Here is a 23,856-nt window from a genome sequence, read left to right on the forward strand (position 1 = left end):
TCTCCATGTGGTAGCATTATAGATGATTTAATTTTCTTTCCTTTTTTGTTTTCCTTACTTCCTATAATGAACACGCTATGATTTTTTAATTGGCAATAAACAAAGTTAAAAACAAACAAACAAACAACAGAAAGGAACAGGGAAGGAGCAGGCCCGCCCGGGGCCCTGCCAGCTCCGCCTCCCATTGGCATTCTTACCACTGGGCCTCCTTCACCTCACCTGGAGGCGTGTGAAGGGAGGAAACGGCCCCGGACCTTCCTGACATGGAGCCAGCTGAGCATGGCGCTCCCTGCCTTGTGGATGTCGCCCTTTGCAGAGTCCGGGGAGTCTCCTCGTTCATTCCTCTTTTGCGGGGGGTGGTTCGGGATTTCTCCGGAAATCACAGTAGCCCCCAGGCCGTACTTACCCACAGACAGCTGAGGTGTTGATCTGAACAGGGTGGGATCTGCCCTCTCCTGCCAGCGCTGTGGTGGCAGCAAAGGAAAAGCCAGGAACCAGTTTCCTTCCAGTAAGAATTATTTTTAATGGTTTAAAAATGAGTCTGTACAAAACCAGCACCACCATTTGGTGCTTCCAGTCCACTGGGGGATCCCAAGGTTCTCTTCCAACACTATCTCTTTGGCCAATTGTGCCTGAAACCCCTGTAGAGACAGCATGAAAACAAGTTACTTCTTTCAGTTTGGACGGATGTTTGTTCTCAGCTGATTTATAAAATGCTGCGGACACTGATGATGCAGAACTGAGAATAGCTTGTTTGGCAATGGAGAATGGAGAAGGGCAGCAACAACCACCCCCCCCCTCCTCCGTGTGTGGGTGGGCTGGCCCAACAGGGGTTGGCTGAGCTGACCAAGATCTAAAGCAGGTTCCTTCTGCATCATGCACACCTGGGGCAGGGGAGGGGCACGTCCCGCCCACAGGCCACACGAAGCCATTGGGTCTGGCCCTGCCGAGGCATTAGGGGTGAGTTCATTAAATGTTTGACTACATGTAACAAGCTAATGTTTAAATTGGTAATTTTGTATGGCCCTCGAATGATGTTATAAATGTCCAAATGGCCCTCGGGAGAGGAGGTTCCCCACCCCTGGGTCCTTTGATCTCAGGGTCTGCTCCAAGGATTAGGATTTAAATTCTCAACATCTGGTTTGTTTTCTTTCCTCTGAAACAGGCTCATCTAGGGAAACTTCAATCCTATTTGCTCTGAGGTGGCCCTGGGAAACTGGTAATGGGTGGAGAGAGCTGAGGAGGACGGGCATGTGGGCCCTGGGACGGTGGCTGAGACTGACAGGTGGCATCCCACAATCACCTCCCCTCTGCCATCTCCGTTTTCCCAAAGTCAAAGGGGGGCCGTGGTCCTGAGAGGCCGAGCACCCTCCCGTCGAGCCCGCTGAGCCTCCACTACTTACCTGTCTGACTTTCCAGTCGGAAAGGACATGCTTTTGTTTCCCATGGGCTGTTTCAGTTTTTTGGCTGCAAGACATTTCTGAAAAGGTAAGAAGCACAAAGACAAGATGAGCTATGAAAGGAACTGGAGGGCTCCTCCCGGGCCTCCTGCTCCACATGCCAAATTCTCAGCCCCATTTGGCTCTGCCTGGCACCGACACCCACACGGGGCAAATACAGGCTTGTGCCGGCACCAGGGGTGTTTCTGGCCTGCAGCTATAATTCCCATGGTAGCAAACACAGAAAAACACCCTTTAAAACCACACACCAGCCTTTATAATCTCTTAAATTTTTTTTTAACTGCTGGAATCACTGGTGTGTATTGTCTGTGCCTGGGAAGAAATGAGGTGAGGGAAAAGACATGCAAGAGGATTCCTGGATGGACCGGTCTTCCCAGCCATAGAAGCAGTAAAAAAACAAGCACCAGGCACTCTCTGGAAATTGAAAGTGTCTTTCTTACCTTGCCAGAAGGGGTCTGCTTATTTGGATCAAACTGGGAAGAAGGTTTGGGTTTGCTGCTTCCTGAAAGGTAAGAGTGATCATGTGAGTGAGTTAACACACATGGCAGGCTCACTGCTGGGCTGGGCGCTCATCACTACAAGTGTGGGCTGTCAGCTGCTGCCCTTCATGAGAAGGGACGTATGGCTGATGTCAATTCACGCCAGGTTCCCAGGAGAAAAGGGCAGCGGATGGCCAGGCTTTCTCAAAGACCTGTCCTCAGGGGTCAGGGCGGATGCTAAAGCAGTGGCCACTTTTACATCAAGGAAACCCGTTCAGGTCCGTGTGTGCTGGATGGTGCCAGTGTCCATAACTTGGACTGAGGTGACCATCAGCCCTGCCTTCTCTCTCTTCACAGGGACACACTGGCAAGGAGGCTGATCGTCAGGAATGCCATCTGCAGCCTTCAAAGTAGATGGGCTCTCACAGGCTAAGGCTCCAAAACCAGAGCTTCGCATCATGGGCATCGGGTTTTTCCCACAAACAAGATCTTTGAGAAACTGTGTGTCTGTGAGAAACTGTTTTTGGACACGGGCTACGGTGAGGGAGGGTGCAGCCACTGTAGAATGGATGCCTTCTTGCTAAACCACTCTAGTGGCTGGTGCAAGTCGCTCCGGTGGCAGGTGGTGGTAGTGGGGGATGGGTTTTTCCCTGTCACTGCTGTTTCTCTGGATTGCTCTCCTAAGTGTGGGCTGTGCATGTCTTGGGCAAGGCTGTCTGTGACCGAGTCCTGCTTTCTTTCCTCTACAGCCGCCCTTCATCTGACCTGGACAGACACCCAACCGGGCAGCAGATGTGGCCTCACCAGCAAAAGCCTTGAAGTCTGACTTGCTGTAGTCATAAGGGGTAAAATTTTTTTCTGGCGCATCTGGGTCTTTCGGCTTCTTGGCAACTTTGAGTCGTTTCTTCTCCTGTTTCTGTTCTGTGGCCCCTGGGTCACTTGTTACTCGCTCTCTCTTCATGGCGGCGTTTTCTAGCTGTAGGTTGAACACACCCACAGGAAGGAGATGGAGGTACATGAGAGGAGGCAGCCCTGCGGGCCTCTGCTGTGAGCACACTGTAGGGATTCAGGTGCCTACTGTGCGGTAAGATCGAGCAGGGATGGTGAGAGGGGTGTGGGCCAGGGAGTGAGCAGAGACAACACGGGCCATTTAAGAAAGGCCGGGGCCCCGCCTTCCAGGCACTCTGGGGTGAGGAAGAGTACTTATGGGGGCAGAGGACACTGTGGGCTCCAATTCCTATCTACCGCTGGGCAGGCGGGGTGGCTTATTTACTAGTATACAAGCACAGGGGAAGAAACCACCCAACGGCATTACAAATCAACTTTTTTGAGGGGAAATGAGGCAGGCACTAATTGGCAAGCCAAAATGAACTGGAAGGACACGAGCATTTAATTCGCGGCAGAGGGTAAGCCGTCCTGATATTTGAGGAAAATCCTGACAGTGACCCGGGGCCTCTCGTTCCTCAAAAGACCAAGCAGAAAAGCCAGCACGTACGGCAGCCTGCCGCCGGACAGACACGGCCTGCTCCGCCGCCACTTTGTACTCCTCGGTGGCCTGGTCCCGGGCAGCTGCAAGAGAGAGAACTGTCTATGGAGCTGCTGACTCAGGCCAGGCTCCATCCCCACCTGCCTGACCCGTCCATGGGTTACCAGTGGAGGGCACCCTCCCTGCTGCTCAGCCTCCTGGGCTGGTTCCACCTCGCTCCCCAGCCTCTGCAGGGGGGGCCACTGTTCTCAATCTGACACGATGATGACCACCCCTACCCCCCAGACCTGGTTCTCTCCCAAGAACCCACACCCAACACCAACGGCCTTCTTGTCATCTCTGAAGATGTCAATACGACTCTCAACCACAGCATGGCAAGGACCAGAACCAAAACCTCTTCGGCATCAAACAGGCTCCCTCCTCCTGATGGAGACCCCATCTTTCTAGCTGCTCAGGACAGACCCCTCTTGCACCCACTGCGCCTTCCTTTCCCTCACATACCACATCCGACTCATCACCAAGTGCTGTCGGCTCTACCACAGGAACCTCCAGTTCTGACAACTTCCACCCCCTCCTCTGCTGCCACACTGCCCAGCCAGCACCCCCTCACCTGGATGACCACCATGTCTCCTCACCGGGCTCCCGCCCCTGCCCTCTACACTCTGCTCCCTACGCAGCAGCCAGAGTGCCCTTTCCAAAGCGTAGTCAGCTCTTGGCACTCCTCCGCTCCCCGCCTCCGAGGCCGCCCAGCTCACCGGGAGTGCTCAGCTACGTCCTCAGCCCCTGCCTCTCTCCCGAGTCCCCTCCACCTCACCACCCGGCACCTCCTACCTCTCTCTCTGCGTAATGCCTACTGCCATCGGACAGAACATACATTGAGGGGTTTATTGTCCACTGTCCCAGGAGAAGGCACGCTCCACAGGGCAGCGGCTGTGTCTGTCTTGTTCTCTGCTGTGTCTGGCACTTTGTCGAATGACTGAGTAACAGAATGATGCACCGGGGCTACTCTTTAACCAACACCTGAGTGGCTGGGTTTACAAGGAAGTGAATGCTACCTGTTTGCTCAGCTGCCTTCTTCTTGGCAGTTTCTTTAGATTCTTTTTGTACCTGTACCTGGCTTGCCAGCTTCCAACGGTTGCTGATCTATAATGAAAACAAAACAAAAAAACTCCAAAACTCAGTCACCTAGGAATGCTTTATTTTTTTTAATGAGGCGATGCAGGGCATGCTAGCCTAGTCACTACACACATTCTAAGTCATAAATTCCAAATCTGATGACACAAAAATAAAATCTCATGCTGGCTTTATTTATAATACTTATTAAGAAGGACAAGGTACAACTGTTCCAGGCACTGGGCCAGAGGCTTTCGTATCATCATTCAACCCCTTCCACAGTCCTGGGAACAACAGGCTCAGAGAAGCTAAGTAACTTGTCCGAAGGGACACACACGGTTAGTAAACGGGGGAGCTGGAACTCGGGCAGGACCTCTGCAGGCCTGAGTGCTCCTCTGTGACAGCACATTCACCTGCGGCCTTAGAGCACATCTAGGTGGTGGGAGATGTAAGCACGGTAAGGGATGGAGGGCTGTTGAGTGTGCCACACCCAGAGGGGGGAAGAGGAGAGAAGGCAAAACCTCTGCCTGACTCCCCATTTCTAAAAACAACAAGCTAACAACCAGCGACAGGGCTGAGGCCCATCAGGGTTTTGGCCTGATTCTCGGGCGGTGCTGGTGAGCAGAGGGAGCCAGGCCACCCATCTGATCAGAGCAGGCACTTCCTGCAGGGAGGAAGAAGGCTGTTAGCAATTAACACGCTGGCTCCCAGGAACATCTCATGGGGATCCAGGGAAGGTGTTTTCTTATTCTTATTCATAATGCTGTTAAAAACAAACCAAACAATATAAAACAGAGTGTTTTAAAATTTAAGCTGTCACCTTTAAGAGCCTTAAATTAATATTCACACATAAAAATGCATAAAGCTGTACATTTAACATCTGGGCACTTTACTACATATAAATTAAACCTCAATTTAAAAAAAAGCACAAAAAAAATAAAAACAAACCAAAACCTCCCCCCCAAAGACCTGTTTCTTAAAGGGTTTTCCCCAAAGCTCCTGAGAACCGGATTAAAGGCCTGGCCCTCTCTGGAGAAATGCTTGTATAAAAAGGGTTTCGCATTCATTTTCAGGGGGTTTGCAATGGGTTTGTTTAAAACAGAAACTTGGTTCAAATAATTAAGGAGTCTCCCTTTCTTAGAAAGTCAGTCTTAGAAAGGATGACAAATCCACTTACTTCATAGATTTTTGATGACGGGTCAAACTTTGCTGCCTGAGAAATGTGAGCGTGGTGTTCTATCGAAGGCAGAAACTGGAGAAATGGAAACAATCATGTTAAATGCTGTAAAAAATGGAATCCGGACCCAGGCTTCAGGGCACCCAGAGGGGATTTCTGGTCAGTTTCATCTCAGGAGGCCTCAGCTCAAAGCGTCAACCTGGCCTTAGTTCCCTGGCACTCAAAGGAGGTATTCCTGCTGGTTTTGTGTCAGAAGACCTCGACTCCCCACCGGGACACTGGGGACAACCCACACCCTGCACCCTCTCTTCCTTTCCAGACCAACACCCCCTGTCAGCCCTAACGCCCTAACACTTACCATCCGGAATGGGTTCTCAAAGGACTCCATTATGCTCTGGGCTTTCTTCTGTGCCACTGTTAGTGGAGCCTTTCCGTTTCCTTCAGCACTAGGTTCCTGCGGAAACAGACAGAAAACAATCACTTATAACTGTAATCATTTTGTGACATTAAGATGCAAGCAAGAGAGTAATAATGGCTAATGTCTAAGAGCCCCTCCATTTATGAACCACTACACTAGCCTGTAATAGCACCCTGTAGTGTTTAATATACAGTTAGAAAAGCCCTTACAACCTGGGAGGTAGGTGGTGCTATTCTCACCATCTTCCAGATGAGGAAACTGAGGCTTGGAGAGGTAAGACTTCCAGAGCCTTAGAGCTAACAGGCAGAACAAGGGTGTAAACCCAGGTCTGTCTGCTCTAGACCTTCAGGTCATAACCCGACACTTACCTGAAATTTGTAATTATACCCCTTTCTGAGTAATCAATGACATTATGCAGCAGACTGCTGCTTCCAAGTACATTCATAAAACGTGTGCTATCCTGTTGCTTACTCTGTCAGTCCCCGCCACTCAGAGCACAGGGAGAGCACGGCCTCCTTCAGCCTGAGTGGGCACCTCCATGTTCCCACGGCCACAGGGCACGCTCATACTGTGGGCTGCCTCATCACCTTGACGGCTCATTACCTCTGTGGTCAGCTAAAGCTTCCAGACTTCTTTCCTCATGAATTACTGAAGCAAGACCTGGTCTAAATGTATGTAATTAAGGGAACAGAAGGCTAACTCCCAGGCAGTACACTCTGCGGGCGGCATTTCCCCTCCTGGCTTTGGCCCAGCACTCCAGTGTGACAGCATGGCTGCGAACTGGGATCCTGAAACCTGCTGAGCCAGCAGCTTTTTGTCATCGGAACGTACGTTAAGCTTAATATGTGTCTCTATCTAAGTGGACTGTACTATGCTTCTCTTTCTTGGCTCTTTCTTTCTAGAAATTATGATGCTTCCTTTCTGCCACATCAGCTGCCTGCAGCATTTAGAGCTTTAGCCTTCTATCCTGGTCATTCCAGGGATCCATCCTGACTAACAAATGCACCTTGAACTTTCTTTTGCAAAGAACCTGTAGCCAAGTCACTGGCAGGAACAAGAAGCCTGCTGGGTAGGACAGAATGGGATAAGCTCTGTCACAACCGTGTACATTCCAGAAGCACAGCCTGGCCGGGTTGGCCATACTGTCTGCAGACTGAACAGAGTCACTACCTACCATTACTCAGCCTCTTTCTGGAACGGGAAACGAATCTCACCCCACTTACTGGTGCCTGTGTATCCTGCTCCTCACTGTCTAAGGAGCCACCGTGGAGGAAAGCTTGTCAAAGTTCTCTCTATCCCACACACCCCCCGGTGGGCTGGCACTAGGCAGGGAGGTATGCGCAGGACACTCTGCGGTTCATCAGAGAGCTCACTCCGTCCCTCCCGGGAATCGGTGGCAGTGTGGAAATAGTCCTGGCCCACGCCCTCCTCCCTCCCAGGCATCAGTGAGCATCAAGATGCCAATCCTTCCTTGCGACTTTCTTCACACGGAGCTCACTCACGGAGCATCCTCTACCCACCTCTCACGGAGCCCCTTGTCCAGAGGAGCAAACCACCTTGTGATCTGCCTCCATGCCTCTCCCCACCGCTACTGGGTCTTACTTTTGGCATTAGTTTCAGAGGTGGAAGCAAACCGCCAGGCATAAAAACGCAGTACATTTCTGTGGGTCTGCGTCACCTCGCTGACGGTGCTGTATGACTCACGTTGAATAATGTGATGACAGCGGTAGCGATAAGGCATTTGGAGTCCAGCAGGGCCTCGTCCTCTCCTCCGGCAGGGAAGAGGCTTGCCTGTTTCTGCACCGGCACAGGCCCTAGAGGGAAGGCAGGCAGCATGGTCAGAGCCTATGGGGTTGTGTACCCGCTTCCCAGCCTCTCCAGACTCCAGAGGCCTCGACATTACCGTTGGCTGGGGTGACAGGATAGCCATCTGAAGGGGCGTGGGAGCAGTCATGAGGTCCAAAGAGAACATTCTCCAATCTCTGCATCGAAAAGAAACCAACAGGTGCAATGAAACGCCTGCCAGCACGCAGGCGCTCCTGCCAGTGCGAGGCGCTGGCCTGGCAGGAAGTTCATTTTGCACTGGCTCGGACCACTCTCCTCCCAGGGGACGAGACAGCAGACACGTCACTGTACCTCAGGAGTGGGCAGCGGTCCACTCTTCTTCACTCCAGCCGCTACTTCAGACTACACAGGAGAAACAGAGAGCATTAGGAAAGTGGCTGAACTCGATGCCACACACATTTGTTCCTCAGCACAGACTGTGTCCCTTCACTAGACTGTGCTTTTCAAGAGCCCAGAGATTTCCTTCAGCCCTTCATCCGTCCCAGTGCCTGGCACTGTCACTGCTGAGTGCCCCACCGTCATCTGCAGGATGAAAGAGTGGGCCCTCTATCATGACGAGGCACAGAGTAGGTTTCCAAAGAGCCCGAGAAGAGTCTTCTCTAGGAACCCGGGTTTCGCTCTTTACGTGGACAAACTGTGGAGCTAAGGCATTTTACTAGTAACATGAAACTTCAAATGTGTTTATCTTCAGGGCCTCTTCTTTTCCACCTCCAGGGAGCTGATTCTAAGTCTTCCTGAATCAATAATCGTCCAAAAATTTACAAACATGATTTAGCACATATTATAGTGCTACTGAGGCAACTCATTAAAAACTGTTCCAACACAACACAACACAAACATGCAAACCTACGTGAACAGGTACCACACAGGAGCGCACACGCACTGGCACCTGAGCAGCACACGCACACACAGCAGCTCTTTCGGAACCCCCCGTTCTCCTAGCGTCCTCGTCCCCTGGGCTTCAGGTTTGGAGTGAGCTGTCTTTGACTCCACTTCCATTATACCCAAATCCACCTGCCATTCAGAGAGCCCTCGGCAGTCCTTAGCGCAGCGCTCAGAGAGAAACGGCAGCTGTTTTCACCATCCGCTTTTCTTCTCACGGTGCTTCTTGTACCTGCCCTTTCCTTTCCTGTTTGTGACCACCACCCTCGTCAGGGCACTACCACTCACATCTGAGCTCCCCGACCAGAGCCTCTTCCATTTTATTCATGAGGTTAACTGCCTCTGAACAGGTAACCAGCCCCGTCACTAGACATTACTTGCTGTTAGTTCATCAGAAATAAGGTCCTAAGAAGGAAAAGCTTTAGCAGTGACTATCATAAAAAAGACACTCCCACTGGATTTCGTAAGCCCCGTTATTTCCTTGTTTTTTAGAATGGAGAGCTCTTTTATGTAGGAGACTACAAGGAGTAAGACGCTGACAGACAGAACAGGCCTGCGGACTTGGGAACCTTCAGCAGAAAGGCTCTTACCTTCAGCAGGGGCATGTCCCGAGCTTGCTGGATTAAAAGATGCATCTCGTTGATTTGTTGCCGTACGAGAGGGGGTACAGGGTTGCAGCAAGCTATGATGCCCTGAGGTTCCCTGAAGACAAGAACACACACAACTCACTACTTAGGAACACAGCCTCAAAGGCTTCCAGACAAGAGCGATGATCAGGGAGGGCCAGAGCTGCGGCAGAGGGGAAGACTGAGAAAACACTGATGGCAGGGAAGCGGGGCTAGCCGCTTCCACACACTCTGCAGCACCAGCCTGGAGCAGGTGCCCTCACAGCCTGCCTCCTGCTCTCGGGGCAAGCAGAGAGGACCGTAGCCCTGCTGACCTGCAGTTCCACAGCGGGATGAACAGAAGATTATGGATTTAGATTCTGTGCTTATACTTCAATTAACATCATAAGACATTTAAAACCATGAGATGCCTTAGTCTGGAGAGAATCCCTTGAAAGTGGATGCCGATGCCACAGGCTCAGAGGCTTACACAGGACTCAACATAAGGCATAACCATTGAAACGTTCCAGTTCAGAAGTGTCAGTTCCTGAATGGCAGCCCGAGGGCAGAAGCTCTACATTCCTGGACTTGAGCACTTCCTTAGAGGTTAATCTGAGTCAGCCTCGAGGGAATAAATCACAGAAGCTTGCTTCTGAAGGACAACATTCTGTGCTGAGAAAGTCGGAACATGTTCATAGGTGCTCAGACTCACTTAGGCAGCTCTTCAGCTATCTTTAGCATCATGTGGTTTGGCAGTACATATCTGGAACAAAACACACAATGGGTGAATTACATTAAGTTCAGCCAGCAAGTTCCATTAAATGCTATAACCCAGGGGAAAATGTAACCAGCTTTCATGGCAAAAAGAGAAAAAGTCCATTATTTCCTTGTTACCGGATCTGCTCAGTCTAAGAGAAATGTTAAAAGAATCTCTTTAAAAAAATTTTTTTTAAATGAAAAAAAATAAATAAAAGAATCTCTAATCCCTTACCCATAACTTTCATCTTCCCTCCGAGCGGTTTTGTCCCTCCAGGCAAACAGTAGCTGAAAGGCTGTCAGCTGCTGCGTGTTGAGATGCTTCTTTTGCTTCCTATATAGTTCAAGGTAGGACTCATCCGTGAAGATAGGTTTGATGAATTTCTGCAAAATGTTTCACAATATTCACAATCAAAATTGTGCCCTGGTGGTGAAAGGGTGAAAGCCTGGGGGGGGGGGGGGGAGGAATGGTGGTGGCTAGAAGGGGTCAATCGGAGGAAAAAGGGGTCATACGTAATAAAGATTTAAAAAAAAACTGTGCCCTGGGCTCTTCAAACGTTTGGCTTTCTTCATAAATGTAAAGAGCAAGGAAAGAACTGGGACCTCAGCAGAAAGGAAGGAAGCCCGGGTTCGTGTGCTGGTGGCTTTACCTTGAGGCAGATATCCCTGCTGCGCTGCCACACCACCTGCAACTGGACGGGCTGGCCGTTGCCTCGCTCCCACAGTTCCAGCCTCATTTTATCATAGATGTAAAGCAAGTAATGGGTGTCGTCTCGGGCGTAGCTCAGCATTTCCTCGGGCAGAGGTCTAGAATCGCAACAGAGGAAACTTTCACTCTTTTCCCTCAGCAGCAGCAACTGAACGTGTCTACTCGGTGGTGCTAAGACTCGCTTGGCCCCTTCTGCTGTCAAAGATGCTTTCACAGCTAAGGACAGGCCACTGTTTCACAGCCGGGTAGAAAGGGCGGCAAGACAATGATGTTGAAAATAGGGGCTTTGTCACCTGAGTTCTCTGAGCTCACTTTCCGGACCTATAAAATGGAAAGGCCCCTCGTAGGCTATTGTGAGGATCACACAGGACAACATCCCTAAAGTTCTTAGCTTGGTGTGTGGCACACGGCAAGGGTTAACTAGCAGGTAGTGGCTTTTAGATTTCGTCAATTTTCACCTTCTATTCAGACTTTAGATTCTCTTTATAAATTTTGACATGCAGAATTGGAGAAAAGTTTAGTGGCTTCTTCATACAACAGCCCTGCAAACTTACGGAGAAAGCTAGTCATCTGAAAAGGATCAAGCTGAGCAAGAATTCCAAAAAATGTGGCAGGACGCCATCACAACCCTATCCTATAGTAAACACTTATTATAAGGCTATCTTTACTTTTTAAATTTTTACTTATTGACTTATCATTTTTTAATTGATTTTAGAGAGGAAGGAAGAAACACTGATTTGTTGTTTCACTTATGCATGCATACATTGGCTGATTCTTGCATGTAACCTGACCAGGCATCGAATCCGAAACCTTGGCCTATCGGGATAATGCTCTAACCAACTGAGCAACCTGGCCAGGCTCAACCACGTGCCTTAGAACTCTCATGCCTATGGGAGGTCATCTCGCACATATACATATACAACCACCCCTATTAGGAGATCTGAGTTTCAGATGAGATGTCATGGACGAATGCTGACATGGCACATCTCTTTCAACCACTCTTCCATGGAGCATAGAGTAACACAGCTCTACACAATTCTACAATTCCAGTTTCACTTATGCCAATGGAAACAGCTCAACTCAAGACTCAAACAGTGTTACAGGCTGAACACAGGTCTCCATGGATGAAGTTAATGAACACCCACTTTCTTCTACACCCCTATTTCCTTGTCAGGAGCAAACTGACCGTATTCTCCAATCAGCCAGCTGGTACTGCTTGTTGGATTCCACATTGCAGTAGTGTTTCAGCAGATGGTCGAGCGAGTGCCTGCCCAGGTTAAGAAGGCGCGCTGCCTGATGGGTATCAAACATGTTCACGACGTACAGCCCGAAGTCTTTCTGCAGCCATTCTATGTCTGAGTCAGCACCATGGAAGACCTGCAAACAAAACCGGAGCCATGCAGCACTGTGTGGAGACACCGGTGCTCTGAAGTGAACTCTGCCTCTAGGTTATCAGAACATGGAATTGGAAGCCAGAAGGAAGATTAAGATGGGTTGAGTTCTAAATGCTTCTTTTAATTTGGGGCCCAGCCTTCTACACTCCTAATTGCACACTCTTAAAAGTCTGCTAACAGCCAATGATTCTAAGGAAGCGGCTCTGCTTGCTTGAAGGGTAGTCATTAAGTTCAAACAATCTTGATGGCACAGGCTCATTGCCGTAGTCATTAAAATGATTTAACATTTTTCTGGGTGGTAATGAGCTAAGTCTTAGCTGTTCTAACAGAGGTTTAGAAACAAAAGCAGTTTAGTGTGTGTACCCTAGTGTAGGAAATTACAACGATTTCTCTCAATTTTATTGGGCCTATGTTGAAATAATAAAATAGTAAACTGAAAAGCACTTAAGTCTTGCGCTTACAGGCAGGAGCTGAGAAAGGCTGGCTGACCTTGACAATAGCTGGGTCTGTGAGGCTCTCGTTGAGAATGTACATGTCACTTCGCAGCTCCAGGGTGTCAACAATGAAGTCTTCTGTCCGGGTGGAAATCTGCATGAGGCAGGTCAGCCCCAGGAAGCTCCTGTAAGAATGGTGCTAAAACACACGGGAAGAAGGAAGAACAGGAAAAACGGATTTTACTAGGCGTTCCTCTACTGATTTTGAACAGTCAGTTATGAAACACAGTTGTAGGATTAATTACTTTTTACCAAAGCATAGATTTAAACCAGTATTAATTTTATATTTCTCGAGTAGGTGAACTCACAGAAAATGTAAAAATTTCACTCCAAGCCATTTACAAGTTACCTCCAAGTCTATAGCAAATTCTTGACAATTCAGGAGCTTTTCGTTGAGTTCCACTAGTTCATCCAGGGAAGATACAAAATGGCAGGGCGTTTCTCCCACAGGCCTATATAACTGGGTCACAAAAGTCCAGGCAGGAAAAGAGAGGAATGTTAAGAATCATCCTTCACTGAAGCACGCAATGAATTAAGAGTTCAATAAATGATATGAAGTCATAACCTACTATTTTAAAGATATTTAGGGAAAGCCAAAATTGTATCAGCTAATCTCGTTGTTTGATTCTTCCTGGGCTACTCAGATAACAGCCATAAAGTAAGGTGGGTGCTAACCTGGGGTTGTGGCTTTTGAAGGACTGAATCCGGTGGAGTGAAGTGATCCAGTTCGTATTGATAAGGGTGTGCAAACCTGAGTAAATAAAACAAACAAACAAAATATTTTTTTACTAATTCCATGGTTCAAGGTAAAACTGCTTTACTCCAATTTGTAAAAACACATGGAAAAAAAGGCCATTGTGAAACTATTTCCTCTATATAAAAAGCATCATTATTTCTCTTTTTAAAACGTGTTTTTAATTGTTTTTTAGGGAGAGAGGAAAGGAGAGAAGGGAGAAACAGAAACATCAATTAGTTGCCTCCTGCACACCCCCTACTGGGGATTGAACTCACAACCCGGGAATGTGCCCTGACCGGGAAAGGAACCAGAGACCTCTTGGTTCATAGGTTGATGCTCAACCACTGAGTCACACTGGCTGGGCAAAAGCATCATTATTTCAATGATAAATAAAGTGCATAAAAAAAAAATTCAGGTGATACTCGCTTGTCCTTAAAGTAGGACAATTAAATCTATTAAAAATATTTAAGCACTTATTTGCAAAGGACTGTATGGTCAGTGTTGTGGATGATACAAAAATGCGAAGTATCTAATTCCTTGTGGTTTGGAATAACAAAGTTGTGAAGTGAGAGAGGGTGGGGCAAATATGGTTGTGTATCAAATGATGTCTTTTTTCTGTTCCTCCATCATCTACTTGTATGAAAATCCCGAGTCTCTGGGCTCCTTGAGGGCAGGGCCGCCTCTCATTACCTTGGTTTCTTTAGCACTTAACCTGTGGCCTCACAATGGAAAGCTGAGGCTGAAGGAGCGCCCAGACAGACTCGCTATATGTGAGAAAAAGACGAATACTAACAGTTTTCATCACCTCTTTCTTTATTCTGAGGACAAAGTCCTTTTGTCTGTTTTAAGCAAAGGTTTTCCAAAATGCTTATTCTGCCAGTGAAAAATGCCCTTTCCTTAATTTATTAGTGAACCTTAGCTTACTGTTCGAACTCCCACCTAACATGACAGCAGAGTGGTACAGAGAAAGAACAATTTAAGAAAACTTGGGCCAAAGTTCTGTGCGAAGTCAGCATCTCTAATTCTGTCTTCACATCCGTACAATGGCGAGGGGAGCCACTGCCCCCTCTTAGGACTGCACCAAGGATCACAGAGAAGGTGAAAAATTCTTTGTGTTCATTTAGACATTTCACAAAAGTAAAGCAGAGTGAAAATGTGGCACAAAGATAAATTTGACGTAAGAAAATGTGGTATAGAAATACAATATATAGATGAGACCTATATAATTTTATTAACCAATGTCACCCCAATAAATTCAATTAAAAACAGCAATGCAAATGTGGCATAAAGTTCAGATAGGCAAACACTTACATGTCCTGCTCCACTTGCTGCGTTCTCTGCTGATGGATGAAATCTGCCAGAGCAGCGGGGACATCCAAGTCCTCAGGGCGATCCTGTGGGCACTCCCGCCTTTCTCTGGAGAGTGCTGGAGACCCAAGCAGTGACACACATCACAGTCAGACACATTTACACCTCGTCTAGGTGTGGAGGGATACTGGCTCCCTTTGAAGAAAGGACCGTGGGAGGGCGACCTTTTCCCTTTTACTACTTTTGTTAGGCAGAGTGTGCACTACTCACCCTGAGGGAGGGGTTTCTGGGCATTGGGCTTGATGAAGATTTTAGGACGAAATGGAGTGTTGGAATTGTCAATCTTCTCTCGGAATTTAAGCTGAGGTCGGATGATGTTTTTTGCATGAAGCAGCCGGAAAGTTTCAGATTTTGTTTTTTTGCTATATTCTCCTGCCTATGATCAATGAATACAATACTTTATAACACAGCAACTCAATGAATTAGAAGAACAAATTCCAATTTATGCTTTCCAAGAATCATTCATTTAAAGAATGGGCGGGGGGAAAAAATGAATGAGTGTGTGAGACTCTGGGGGCGGGGGGGGGGGGGCGGTAGGGTAGGATGGTGTGCAAAGTAGAGGAGAGGGTGTAATAAAGGTATATCTGTTTATGAGAATGAGTGAGGCAGTGGCCAGTTCTGCATCCAACAAATTAGAACAGAAATGCAAACCAGAATAAGCAAAAGCTGACATTAGATGCTGCAGTGAATGTGAGAGAAGCCCTCACCTTACGGTTCCAGCTGGACACGATTGTTTTAGGGACCTGTAGTCCTGTGGGGAGGACAGGCTGTTGATTCTTATTCACACCTGATGCTTCATCCAGTAAAATACCCTAAGAGTGGAAGAGATATTAGCTCAGTATCTTCTTTTCAGGGTTAACAGAGTTAATTACCCAAAAGTTTAAGAACTATATTCAGAGAATTATATGTGAGAATAGATACATATAAGAGCAGACAATTAAAGCATTATCTGCTCAAAGACAGGGCAGAAATCAGCCACCCCGACCCTTCTTCAACTCTTTTTACAGTTCTGAATTGGGCCGAAACGTCAAAGCTGATTTAATAGTGTGACGTGGCCCTCCAAAATAATTAAAAAGACCCTAGACTGCAAATAATAAGCACAGAAGGACGGTACTTGCAATGAGGATGAAGCGTGTCCTGACCTACTTTGTACTATGGAAGCAGATGGAGTATTAGCTGGGACACCACTAACAGAGGTGCACCCAGGTGACAAATGGTAGCATGGCAGGACATGAAATCAGAAGACACGAGAAATCATGGAAATACCTGTGGGCATTCAGGCTATGGAAGAGAGGACTTCATAGGACATGAGAGTGATTTAAATGTCTGCAGCACCTTCACAGGGCTAGATTTGTTTTGGATAATCTCTGTGTATTTCTGTAAATAATATTCTGCTGTAGAATTCTGTGTAGAGGCAGTAAACTAGATCAAATGATCCACATACCCTTCCAATCAGGTGAGTCAGAGTGTTTAGTAGATTGTGAATAACAGTAAAAATAGACTAAGTTTTGGTTGGGCTTTGCATCCAGAGACCTCTTCTCTTACAATACAAACAAGATTTACAAATCTGGAAGTTTTATAATAAGGCACTTTATAATAAGGCACTTTAAAAATAGGGTTCCACTGGGCAGTGGTATTTTGAAGTGATATACTTGAACACAATTGCGATTTTTTTTTTTTTGGACAAAGCCAACTATAAGAAGAAAGGAATGGTATAGGCAAGAAATGCTAAACTTTCTTTTCATTTCCTAAGGTGCTTGTTTTTTTTTCTTTCATTTTCTGATAATACAAAAGCTCTTTATTATTAGTTATCTTAAGAGTAAGGTGTAATACTCACCACTCTTTCCAGAATAACATCATTGGTATCAACTAGCAAATCAAACTTGTCCTCCAACTCAGTCACTTTACTTCGATCCTTAATGTTGCTTCGACATCCATGGTACTGCATTACCTTGCTCATGCTAAGGACAAGAAAACCAAGATTAGTTTGTATCCTTTTATGTGTTTGTTTACAGTCTTGGAGAAAGCTTGAAAGGCTTGGCTCAGACTATTTATAATACTTTATGATTGAACTAATAAAACTTGCACTCTTACTAAAAACATTGTGTGGCCCTGGCCAGTGTGGCTCAGTTGGTTGGGCATCGTTCAATGCACTTAAAGGTTGCTGGTTCAATTCCTGGTCAGGGCATATGCCCAGGTTGCGGGCTCAATCCCCTGTAGGGGGACATGGAGGAGGCAGCTGATTGAATTCTGCTCTCACATAGATGTTTCTTTTTCTCTCTTCCTAAAAATAAAAAATAAAACAAAAACAAAACCACTGTGTGGCCTTGGGAAATTCACTCTATCTCACTAAGACTCATCTGTTAACTGAAGGGGTGGAAGAAATTACCTCAAAGCTACCTTTGAATTCTAAAAAATATATAATACATGTAAATAATGTATTCTGCAGTCATTGTTTTTTTAAAAATATATTTTATTGATTTTTTGCAGAGAGGAAGAGAGAGGAATAGAGTTAGAAACATCGATGAGAGAGAAACATCAATCAGCTGCCTCCTGCACACCCCCCACTGGGGATGTGCCCGTAACCAAGGTACATGCCCTTGACCGGAATCGAACCCGGGACCCTTCAGTCTGCAGGCCGATGCTCTATCCACTGAGCCAAACCAGTTTCGGCTGCAGTCATTGTTTTAATATAAAATTTAAAATATTTTCTAAATCTGTCATGTAACAGCTAGACCAGTGTTTGTGTATTGTCTGTCCTAAAATCTTATCAGAAAGCTAAGTCTTGTGACTCTTTGACTTGTGTGAAAGAATCCTGAATCCAAGTTTCCAAGTCCTATATAAAATCAAAATCCATTGTATCATTTTTTATACTTCATAATTATGGTAAATAAAACCCACACACATTTCAGAAAACTATATTCATTTCTTTAAACATGAAAAACAACAGTATTTAGTACTTACCACTGAAGCAACCTGTCTCCTTGTGTTTCACAAAATACCTGGAAGCCAGGAAAACTTCGGTAAAAATCATACTCATCGCCAAACTGTGGTAGGCCTCCAGATGCCTTGGTGACAGCCACTACTGACCCAAGAGCAAACTGCCAAAAACCAGAAAAACAAGCATGTTTTAAACATCTACTATACACAACACATTGTGCTGGATCAGGGGTGGGGAACCTTTTTCCTGCCAAGGGCCTTTTAGATACGTATAACATCATTTGTGGGCCATACAAAACGATCAACTTAAAAATTAGCCTGCTAGCCCTAGCTGGTTTGGCTCAGTGGATAGAGCATCGGCCTATGGACTGAAGGGTCCCAGGATCGATTCCAGTCAAGGGCACATACCTGGGTTTCGAGCTCCATCCCCCGTAAGGGGTGTGTAGGAGGCAGCTGATCAATGACTTTCTTTCCATTATTGATGTTTCTATCTCTCTCTCCCTCTCCCTATCTCTCTGAAATAAAAAAATGTATATATTAAAAAAGATTAAAAAAAATTAGCCTGCTGTATTTGGTCAAACATTTAACTAACTCTCTACTAATGCCTTGGCAGGGCCAGACCAAATAATTTCGCGGGACTTATAGTGCCCGCAAGCTGGACGTTCCCCACCTGAGCTAGGTGATGAAGACATACAATCTCACAAATATTCATTTGGTGTTGATTTTACCTCAGGCTCTCAGGATACAATGGTGAACATGAGACCAGGTTCTGGAGCTTACATTCTTGGAAGAGTGGGGAATGAAAGAACAAATCTATCTATCTGTCTATAAGCCTAATTTGCAAAGTGTCCCCTTGGGAGTTCAACTGACTGGGAGTTCCATCACTCGCTATGACGTGCACTGACCACCAGGGGGTGGCACGGAACGAAGGGAGGCCCTGGCCAGCGGCCAGCAGCCCCCAGGGACCCTAACCATGCATGAATTTCGTGCACTGGGCCTCCAGTACATATATAACACTAGTATGCTAGTATTCAAAAGGGCCTGGGATTGAATCTTGACTCTGCTACCTACTAACTGCGATCTTGAGTAGGTTATTTCATTTATTTGGACCTTAGTTTCCTCCTTTGAAAAATAGGCATCACAAAAGTGCCTACCCCATAAGTTGTTGAGAGGATTACAAAAACTCATAAAATCACTTAGGATCACTAAGCATTTAAAACCAGTGTAAGCAGTCTAGATCTTTTGGATGACCAATTGATAACGGCTACTGCCCACAACTGGACTTGTTTATGGTTCAGTTCATGCCAAGCAGTCCTCTATTTTAACTGTGTGATAATGAGAGGAAAAACCCGACATTGCTATCATAGATAATGCAAATGTCTTCATTGTGAGTTGTGAAATAGATATTTCCCAAGCAAGAAAAGAGAGCCCTAGCTGGTTTGGCTCAGTGGATAGAGCATCGACCTGTAGACTGAAGGGTCCTGGGTTCGATTCAGTCAAGGGCACAGGCCCGGGTTGTGGGCTCCATCCCCAGTAGAGGGCGTGCAGGAGGCAGCCGATCAATGATTCATTATTGATGTTTCTATCTCTCGCTCCCTCTCCCTTCCTGCAGCCCCTTCCTCTCTCTGAAATCAATAAAAATATATATTAAAAAGAAAAAGATGAAGGAAGTGGGAGCTTGACTTATGGTGGCGTACACAGCCCCTGGTGAGCATGAAAGCTTCTAATCAGGACCATGGCTAGAGGTCCAGGAACTTATTCAAAGCCAAATAAATGAGTTAATAGTAGCATCTGCTAAAAATAAAGTGGATATAATGTGGGTGGAGTTCTGGGGAATTTGTAGTGCTAACTTACAAATTATTTTAGTTTCACGTTTTTGTAAGAGCCATGCGGGAGGCGTTTAAACCTAGTTTTATGCTTGTTCCTAGTTGAGCAGCATTGCACCAATCATTTAAATGAACCCTCTCTGTGTGCCTTCGAGAAGGCATTGGTCAATGTTCCATGGTACCCAGAGGAGGCAGATTCGGTGGCAGCTGTAACAGGTGACAGTAAGCCGAGGTTTTGGGGTTATGTAGGACTGGAGCCCAGGAGAGGGGAGAGGTGCCATCCCTGGTGCAGGAGAGGTTACAGGCAGGTGTGGGAAACATCAGGCAGCCAAGCCCCTCCGGACACTTGGTTGAGTGTCTCCGGCGGGGCGGGGGCGAGATCCCGAGGGCTGGGACATGGGGGTGACAAGGAAGCCCTTACTCCTGTGGAGAGGGCTCTCCTGGGAGGACGAGGGCTCTGGGAAGGGGGGCGACCCTCAGTGGTCCGCGTGAGACCCCATCCCCGGAAGGTTTAGTGAGAGACTGTCTGGCGCTCGGACTCCGCTGAGGTGCGCGCGCGGCCGCCCAGAGGGCCCAAGCCTACTCTCGATTGGCCGCGGGCGGCTCCGGTGCTCCCCCAACCCCTTCCCGAGGCCCCGCGAACTCACCTTCACGAAACTATCTGCGTCCGGAAACCCCGGCAGCACCATCTCTTCCTCGGACTTGGCCGCGCTCGACGGGGATGGGGCCTTAGACTCCGCGGGACTGGGAGGCGCCATCTTTAATGCCTGCATGGCTCTTCTCGCGAGAGTGACTCGGGCCGACGCGACCTAGGCGCACCGCGCATGTGCAAAGGGGGCGGGAGTTAGGAGAGAGTGAGCTGGGCTATCATCCCTGCGCTCTCCACGTAGTGAACTTTACTTTTTTCTTTACCCTCATATTTTATCATCCCAACAACCCAGTGATTTAGCGTGAGACCCGCAGGACCCAATTACTTTCATATTTATTGTTTTTTTTTAATCCTCACCCGAGGATAATTTTTCCATTGCTCTCTAGAGAGAGTGAAAGAGAGGGTGAGAGAAACATCGATGTGAGAGAGACACAAGAATTGGTTGCCTCCCACATGCGCGCATCCTGGGTCCGGGCATGGAACCTGCAACCCAGGTATGTGCCCTTGACCAGGGATCCAACCCTCAGTGGACACTTAACCACTGAGCAAACCAGCCAGGGCTATCCTTATATTTAAAGCCAGCTCCTCCCCAGCTCTGGTTCGTGCCCCCTTCACGCTCTTGGTCTTGGCTCCTGCAGTCATCCCCTCTCTGCATCAGCTGTTTCCTGGCTACTGGTTCATTCCTATCAGCCTACTGGTCTGCTGGAATCTCTCCCAACAAGAGGCAAAACAAAAAAACACCACTCTGCCCTACATCTCCTTCCAGTCACCGTCTCATTTCTCTTGCTCCTGTAGGCAAAGCACTGGAAAGGGCCTCTATCTATATGCTACTTGCAATGCCTCCAACTCCTCCAGTCACATGTTCCTCCCCATCTACACTGCTGGAGCCACTTGCTTAGGCACACAGTGGGAACTCAGAGCATTTGCTGAATGTCTGGAAGAGCTCTTGTTATGAGGGAGGCACTATTAGGCAGCTCAGGAGATGGATTTGGGAAGCTCTGTGGGTGTGTCCGCTTTCCAAGGCCAGGGCTGGGACCTCCTTAATACAATTCATTTGGCCTAGTGTTCATTAAGTGTTAGGTGTAACCATTATTCAGGATATCCTATTAACAGGATACTTGTTTTTCACTGTTTCCCCCACTGGCAGAACAAAGGCCTAGTCTAATTCATTTTAACAATATTTTTGAGCACTTATTTCACATGGTTCAATCTAATGCCATGTGTCCAGCTGCACTGCATGCTTTACATGGGTTATTTCATCCTCAAAACAACCTTATGGCGTAGACCCTACTATTATCTGCACTTTCAGAGGAAACAAGACTCAGATTCTACCTGTTTTAAAACCTCACATGGTTCCCCGTTGTCCACAGCATCAACTCCTGGCTGTCGAACTGTGAGGCAGGCCAGTCTTGCCCCACGGTACTTCTAGCCTCCCTTTAGTTCCTATTATTCCTTTTCCTATTGGTCATTTTATTCCCCACTGACCACTGAAGCAGTTGTGCTGAACTATGAGGTTCAACTGTGTGAAACTGCCATTTTATGTATCAACATGGCTGCATACGTGCAATTTAATATAACTCGTTAAGTATTTGCCATTTCTGCCCCTAGCCAGTTTTTTCAGTGGCTAGAGCGTCGGTCTGCAGACTGAAGGGTCCCGGGTTTGATTCTAGTCAAAGGCCGTACCTGTTACAGGCTCAATCCCCAGCCCTAGTCAGGGTGTGGGAGGCAACCAATCGATGTGTCTCTCTCACATCGATGTTTCTCTCTCTCTCTCCCCCTCATCTTTCACTTTCTTTAAAAATCAATGGAAAAATAACCTCTGGTGAGGATTAACAACAAAAAAATTGCCATTTCCGCACCCGTTTTCTGCTGAGAATGTCCCCACTTGCTTCATCTGACAGTTCGTGCTCATCCTTTAAGACCCTTGGCAAATGCCCCCCTTTCCATGACCTTCATGGCTCACCGCCCAGTGCAATCAGTGAATTCAGAGCCCACCTGTGGCTCACACCCTCTATGTGGCTCCTTACCACTTAGCATGGTGGTTATGGTCCACTCCGGCCTGGTGAACAGTCTGAGGAAACGAACCAGGTCGCGTAGATCTAGAGTCTGTCATAGTTCCTAGTACTAACTGCTAAATGAATGTTGAAGGAATAATTGCTTCCTTTATGAACTAAGAATTATGAATAAAAAGCCATTCTTACAAAAAACAAAGGAAAAAGCAAAAACAATAACAATAACAAAATCAAAAGGGGAAAAAGCAAAAGGAAAAAATAGTTATTCATAGACGTTTTTAAAACTCTGATGTCATTTATTGGCACAAAAATTATTCTGATACAACATGGAGTCTAGACATGGTACGCTTTATACTTTGTGCACTTAGTATTTGTTTTGCTCATCATTCCCAACATGTAGGAGGTGAGGCCTTCCCTGTGCTCAGCACCTCCATGACATCACTTGTTTTCCAAGCCCCTGCTCTAAACACAGAGCATTCAGACCTCACCAGACACATCCCAGGACCGTGCGGGCCACTCCTCTGCACGGGGTCCCCTCTGTGCTTGTGCTCAGCCGAGGCCGCCAGCTTTCTGAAGAAACCCCCGTCCTAGTGGTCTGGGCCTTGGACTGAAGTGTCACATCGCAGCATCACAGGTGAGGCAGAAGACAGATCTTTCCCACCCATTTTGGTCCACCTTGCAAATGCTGTTGCTGGACCAGTGAGGTACTGGGATGGGTGAGTGATGAAGTGGGCTCCTCCCACTTCCTTACAGTCCAGAATCCTAGGACGTGTCCTCCATGATCCGAGGTTTCTGGACTGCGCTGAGTTTGCTGTGTGCATGTTGACAGGAGAGACTAGGCCACTCTGCTATCAGCAAATGCTTACGATGAGTTGTGAGTTAAGTCAAAACCCGTAATTCTTAAGTTATGATCTTCTGTTCCCCAAAATCAATGGCTTGATTTCTGTAGGACCACTGTCCTGGGAACCAAATCAAGCCTGTGTTTCAACAATATATTCTTCAACAGCAGCTAGAAAGTTGGTTAAACCAACTATTAATATACAGTAGTTTTTTTCATTTACATTTTGAAATATTTAACAAAGCTGAACTTTCTGACCACTGTTTCAGCTTAGTGGAAGCATATACCAAAGTACAAAAGGCTCAAGAGAAATGCTGTGGGCACGTCTGGGCCTCCAGTTACCAGAAAGGACACCTAAGAAGACAGAAAGAAAAGGAATATTTTAATAATTTGGGCTCTTCAAAGCTTTACACAGATAATTGAAAAAGGAAACACCAAGGTCTGACAACCCCTGGGGCAGTGCCTGAGATCTCCCACCACTAGTCGTGCAGGACGCACTCATCTTTTCCAGCCAATGCTGAGCCTGCTGTGCTCCCAGGACACCGCCTATAGCCCTCTCATCTCTCCCTTCAAGCGTGCCTCAGGCAATCAATCAGAGCAGACCCCAAGTGGTCCCTGACGTTACAATCCCAGATCATAGATGTGTCTTTTCATCTTCTCTGTCACTGC

The 23,856-nt window shown here is 47.1% G+C and overlaps 2 protein-coding genes across 3 annotated transcripts in view; both read right to left on the reverse strand.

The window, feature by feature from the left end:
• Nucleotides 1–504: 504 nt before the first annotated feature.
• EXOSC10 (exosome component 10) lies at nt 505–20,453 on the reverse strand. Of its 2 annotated transcripts, XM_008151770.3 has the most exons (25): nt 20,336–20,453; nt 17,887–18,023; nt 16,760–16,883; nt 15,630–15,734; nt 15,133–15,298; nt 14,866–14,980; nt 13,494–13,569; nt 13,168–13,278; nt 12,814–12,957; nt 12,117–12,307; nt 10,872–11,028; nt 10,457–10,605; nt 10,178–10,228; nt 9,451–9,562; nt 8,270–8,320; nt 8,037–8,115; nt 7,838–7,947; nt 6,074–6,169; nt 5,716–5,790; nt 4,481–4,568; nt 3,435–3,508; nt 2,744–2,915; nt 1,901–1,962; nt 1,404–1,480; nt 505–641 (listed from the first exon to the last, which is right to left on the reverse strand). In XM_008151770.3, the coding sequence occupies exons 1-25, from the start codon at nt 20,444–20,446 to the stop codon at nt 611–613; spliced, it is 2,664 nt and encodes an 887-aa protein (XP_008149992.3). In that variant the 5' UTR covers nt 20,447–20,453; the 3' UTR covers nt 505–610. The 2 variants fall into 2 exon arrangements, with proteins under 2 accessions (XP_008149992.3, XP_028016821.2); XM_028161020.2 differs by lacking the exons at nt 505–641; nt 1,404–1,480; nt 1,901–1,962; ... (1 more) ...; nt 3,435–3,508; nt 4,481–4,568 and adding an exon at nt 4,607–5,301.
• Nucleotides 20,454–22,692: 2,239 nt separating this feature from the next.
• MTOR (mechanistic target of rapamycin kinase) overlaps nt 22,693–23,856 on the reverse strand; it is a 112,925-nt gene continuing 111,761 nt past the window's right edge. Inside the window, exon 58 of the mRNA XM_008151774.3 lies at nt 22,693–23,541. Within this exon, the coding sequence (XP_008149996.1) occupies nt 23,526–23,541 (16 nt within the window). The 3' untranslated portion in view covers nt 22,693–23,525. The remainder of the gene's footprint in view (nt 23,542–23,856) is intronic.

Source organism: Eptesicus fuscus, chromosome 9 (genome assembly GCF_027574615.1).
Source record: "Eptesicus fuscus isolate TK198812 chromosome 9, DD_ASM_mEF_20220401, whole genome shotgun sequence".
In the NCBI taxonomy this organism is placed as follows: domain Eukaryota; kingdom Metazoa; phylum Chordata; class Mammalia; order Chiroptera; family Vespertilionidae; genus Eptesicus; species Eptesicus fuscus.

What these genes read in the sequence shown, in the direction of transcription:
- EXOSC10 (XM_008151770.3), bottom strand. Translation starts at nt 20,446, where the DNA reads ATGGCGCCTCCCAGTCCCGCGGAGTCTAAGGCCCCATCCCCGTCGAGC. An exon ending in CAGCAAGTGGAGCAGGACAT is followed by an intron (nt 13,570 to 14,865) that starts GTAAGTGTTTGC and finishes TTATTTACTCAG; the next exon opens with GTTTGCACACCCTTATCAAT. An exon ending in AGCAGACCCCTTCTGGCAAG is followed by an intron (nt 1,481 to 1,900) that starts GTAAGAAAGACA and finishes TTACCTTTTCAG; the next exon opens with AAATGTCTTGCAGCCAAAAA.